The 4,958-nt window shown below is 42.5% G+C and overlaps 1 protein-coding gene across 1 annotated transcript in view; it reads right to left on the bottom strand.

Moving 5' to 3' along the window:
• Positions 1-4,387, bottom strand: part of selenbp1 (selenium binding protein 1) — a 10,077-nt gene extending 5,690 nt beyond the window's left edge. Inside the window, exons 1-2 of the mRNA XM_068729964.1 lie at positions 4,314-4,387; positions 97-150 (exon numbers count right to left, since the gene is read on the bottom strand). Of these exons, the coding sequence (XP_068586065.1) occupies positions 97-150; positions 4,314-4,317 (58 nt within the window). The 5' untranslated portion in view covers positions 4,318-4,387. The remainder of the gene's footprint in view (positions 1-96; positions 151-4,313) is intronic.
• Positions 4,388-4,958: the final 571 nt, after the last annotated feature.

Here is a 4,958-nt window from a genome sequence, read left to right as displayed (position 1 = left end):
ATTATATATGTGTATATATGTGTATATATATATATATATATGTGTGTGTATATATATTCATACACAAAGATGTAGTGGTCAGTCAGACAGACTCACCTTTCATGGCGTCCAGAGGGCTTCGGTATCCTGGTCCACATTTTGAACAGCTGGCTGAGAAAACACAATACAGAGACTTTATGAAGAAGACAAATTCATCTGATGTAATTGAAGCCTCTAGTTCAGCCTTTTGTCCATCGCCATCTTGTTGTTTTTTATCAACCAGTGAACAGGAAGTGACCACATCTGGACTGAGGAGTGACATAGTACACGGTGACAATCACTGTGTAGCCCCGCCCTAAATCATCCCCTCTTTATGGTCTGTTTGACTCTAGATGGAGCATAATGTACTAAATGAACATCATGCTGTATTGAAGAAGACTGTAAACTAGAGATTGAGACCATAAACTCATGTTTACAATGTTTACTGAGGGAATAAATCAAGAGAGAAGTAGAGTCATTTTAGACTAGACTTCTATACAACCAGAGGAGTCCCCCCTGGTGGACACTAGAGAGAATGCAGCTTTAACACATGAAGAACAGGAGAACTTTAAAGAACCGAAGAAAGAACCTCAACACTGTTATCACGACAGGAGCTGTCACAGAGGTCAGACTGATTAACATTGGGAGTGTTTTCAAATGATTTGGTGTAGTTATAGCCGGAGGTTCCCTCGTAATTAAACCGCCTAAACTCGTCATGAAAACAAGTCTCACTCTGCAGCAACAACACACAACATGAAGCATATTTCATAATGCTTGGGGGGAGGGGGGGGGGTTTGTTATGTTGTTGATTTTCAGAAATGCGTCTCCGCCTCTTTGCAGATAATGTGGTTCTCTTCAGGAAGAACTGGTTGAGGATTCCAGGAGTGTGAGGAAGTCATAAAGAGAGTCACAACCTCATGTCTCAGTTCATGGTTCTCTGGTTCATGGTTCTCTGGGGGGAAAACGGTCGATTACATCATCCTCTGGTTGGGGGGGGGGGGGGCACTGCCCCAAGAGACTTAAACTTAAACTTCAAAACTTTAATCTAAAAAGCTTAAACTTAAACTTAAAACAGGTGTGAAGCAGTCATAATGAGACTCACAACCTCCAGATCTGAGTTCATGGTTCTCTGGTTCATGGTTCTCTGGTTGGGGGGGGGGGGGGAGATTTAGAACTTTTGATGATTTACTAACTTCAGATTTTTTGGATGGCGGCAGAAACAATAGTCTGGAGTCTTGTACACCAGATGTTAAACCATCTGTATTAAAGTCATAACTGCTCCTTTTTTATTTTGTGCTGATCCTTCAGGTCTAAAGGGACCAGATGAGGAAGTGGTCCAACATCTGGTCTGGATCCTCCTGGACGCTGTTTACGCCCAGCAGGTAGTAGACCCAGAACCCTCAGGAGAGACTGAGACCGCCTCAGGATCCCCCGAGTCCTGTGATCGGTTGGATCGCTCCTCTAATGCTGCTGCTTTCATTCACATGGGACTTTAGCTTAGCACGTTAGCATGCTAACATTAGCTGATGAACGTCTTTAGTTCTGCAGGTGGTTTGTTCATAAACCAATGAACACGTTGAGGATCAATAAAGTTATTACAGTTACTACTACTTTTACTGAAGCACTGAGTACTCCCCCCCCCCCCCACTGAGTACAGAGTATAAGTACACACACATGGTAGTTAAACTCTGACGTGAGTTATTCATTCACTTATGAGTTGATGATTGATTCTAAAACAGAAATACTGCATCACTTGCAGGCTCCGCCCCCCACCACAGGCGGGAAAGAGTACTGTGATGTTATACTGAAGTAACAGTAGCAGTACGAGTTGTTCATGTATTTTAAACTGAGCTGCTCAATTAAACCTCTAATTATAATATACAGTGGCTTGCAAAGGTATTCATACCCCTTGAACTTTTCCACATTTTGTCACATTACACGCCACAAACATAAATATATTTTATTGGAATTTTATGTGAAAGACCAACACAAAGTGTCACACAATTGTGAAGTACAAAGAAAATTATACATGATTTAAAAAAATTTCACAAATAAAAAACTGAAAAGTGCAGTGTGCAAAAGTATTCAGTCCCCCTGAGTCAATACTTTGTGGAACCGCCTTTTGCTGCAATTACAGCTGCAAGTCTTTTGGGTATGTCTCTACCAGCTTTTGCACATCTAGAGACTGAGATTTTTGCCCATTCGTCTTTGCAAAACAGCTCAAGCTCAGTCAGATTAGATGGAGAGCGTTTGTGAACGGCGGTTTTCAGATCTTGCCACAGATTCTCGATGGGATTTAGGTCTGGACTTTGACTGGGCCATTCTAACATGAATATGTTTTGTTTTAAACCATTCCATTGTAGCCCTGGCTTTATGTTTAGGGTCGTTGTCCTGCTGGAAGGTGAACCTCCGCCCCGGTCTCAAGTCTTTTGCGGACTCCAACAGGTTTTCTTCCAAGATTGCCCTGTATTTGGCTCCATCCATCTTCCCATCAACTCTGACCAACTTCCCTGTCCCTGCTGAAGAGAAGCACCCCCAGAGCATAATGCTACCACCACCATGTTTGACAGTGGGGATGGTGTGTTCAGGGTGATGTGCAGTGTTAGGTTTCCGCCACACATAACGTTTTGCATTTAGGCCAAAAAGTTCAATTTTGGTCTCATCTGACCAGAGCACCTTCTTCCACATGTTTGCTGTGTCCCCCACATGGTTTCTGGCAAACTGCAAACGGGACTTCTTATGGTTTTCTTTTAACAATGGCTTTCTTCTTGCCACTCTTCCATAAAGGCCAGATTTGTGGAGTGCACGCCCAATAGTTGTCCTGTGGACAGATTCCCCCACCCGAGCTGTGGATCTCTGCAGTTCGTCCAGAGTCACCATGGGCCTCTTGGCTGCATCTCTCGTCAGCGCTCTCCTTGTTCGGCCTGTAAGTTTAGGTGGACGGCCGTGTCTTGGTAGGTTTGCAGTTGTGCCATACTCTTTCCATTTCCGGATAATGGATTGAACAGTGCTCCGTGAGATGTTCAAAGCTTGGGAAATCTTTTTATAGCCTAACTGTAACTGTGAAATAATTCACATTATTACGGCTTCGACAGTTAAATACTTCAGATCCTTCAAGTTAAAGTACTAATACCACAGAAAATACCTCTCTTAGTAAAAGTAAGAACGAACGATCTTTTAAATGTTTATTATGAATTAAATATCAACATGTGACTGATTTAAACTTTAAAATCAGACCCAGTCCACATCAGACCCAGTCCACATCAGAAACGGTCTACATCAGAAACAGTCTACATCAGACCCAGTCCACATCAGAACCAGTCCACATCAGAAACAGTCCACATCAGACCCAGTCCACATCAGAACCAGTCCATATCAGAAACAGTCTACATCAGACCCAGTCCACATCAGAAACAGTCTACATCAGAACCAGTCCACATCAGACCCAGTCCACATCAGAAACAGTCTACATCAGACCCAGTCCACATCAGACCCAGTCCACATCAGAAACAGTCTACATCAGACCTGTTTTGTTATAATTCAAGGATTCATTTGTACTAATGTGACCTTTGGAGGTGTTATATAACACACACACACACACTAACACACTAACACACTAACACACACACACACACTAACACACACTAACACACACACACTAACACACACACACACACACACACACACACACTAACACACACACACACACACACACACACACACACACACACACACACACACACACACGCGGCCACATTTAAAGGAACACGACGCTGTTTTCTGCAGCTTTTTGAGCTGCAATGATTGGTTGATCAATAGAAAGAAAAGAGTTGATTATTAGTCGAGTCATTTTTTAAACATCTGAATATTTTAGTTTTCTGAATTCTTTTGGACAAACGAGACATTTGAAGATGTCACGTTGGACTCTGGACACGTAAATTAAACTATTAAAATAACGGATTGCGTCAACAGCTCTTGTAGTGAGCTCCTCACATAAAGATTCATTTAAACGTCGGATGCATGAAGAGAAGCAGCCGAGTCTTTCACATTAAAACGAGGCTCTGCTGCTTTATTCTGAAGAACTTTACAGAACAAACATAACAAAGATCAGCAGCAAAGACCTCATGAGAGAAAAGAGAAGCAAGCAGCTGAGACACACAGAGAGAGAGAGACAGAGAGACAGACAGAGAGACAGACAGAGAGAGAGAGAGAGACAGAGACAGAGACAGAGAGAGAGAGACAGACAGAGAGAGGTGTGATGGACAGACCGCGAAAGGAGATAAAAGAGGACTCACCCATGGTTCAGATCCTGGTCTGGTCAGATGCTGTAGGTTCTGCTGTCAGGCGGCTCTGGATTCTCTCAGACCAGGTCCACTGGGAATAAAACTGGGAGGGAGGAGTCTCACCACAGGGAGATCAGGGCACAGCCCAATCAGAGGAGAGGGGCGGGGCTTACATGTACATTCACATAACCTACTTGTTAACACTTTAAAGCCCAGAAACCAGTTCATTCAAACACAATAACTAAAATATAATTATAATTTAATTCTGACTAAACCGTAACATTTCTACTTCTTAAACTCTGTCAACAGATCTCTGCTGACATCAGTGTGTGTGTGTGTAAAATAATAGACCATAAAGTATCCCCTCTTTATGGTCTGTTTGACTCTAAATGTTCCATAATGTACTAAATGAACATCATGCTGTATTGAAGAAGACTGTAAACTAGAGATTGAGACCATAAACTCATGTTTACAATGTTTACTGAGGGAATAAATCAAGAGAGAAGTAGAGTCATTTTAGACTAGACTTCTATACAACCAGAGGAGTCGCCCCCTGGTGGACACTAGAGAGAATGCAGCTTTAACACGTGAAGGACAGGAAGTTGTCTCCTGAAGAAAGAACCTAAAAAACTAAAAAGAAAAGGATCCAAAGCTGAA

This window comes from Cebidichthys violaceus, unplaced genomic scaffold (genome assembly GCF_023349555.1).
Source record: "Cebidichthys violaceus isolate CVI_PGR_0920_01 unplaced genomic scaffold, fCebVio1.0.p SCAF_48, whole genome shotgun sequence".
Lineage (NCBI taxonomy): Eukaryota > Metazoa > Chordata > Actinopteri > Perciformes > Stichaeidae > Cebidichthys > Cebidichthys violaceus.
The sequence above is the reverse complement of the archived record's forward strand: the minus strand, read 5'-3'. Positions and strand labels throughout refer to the sequence as shown.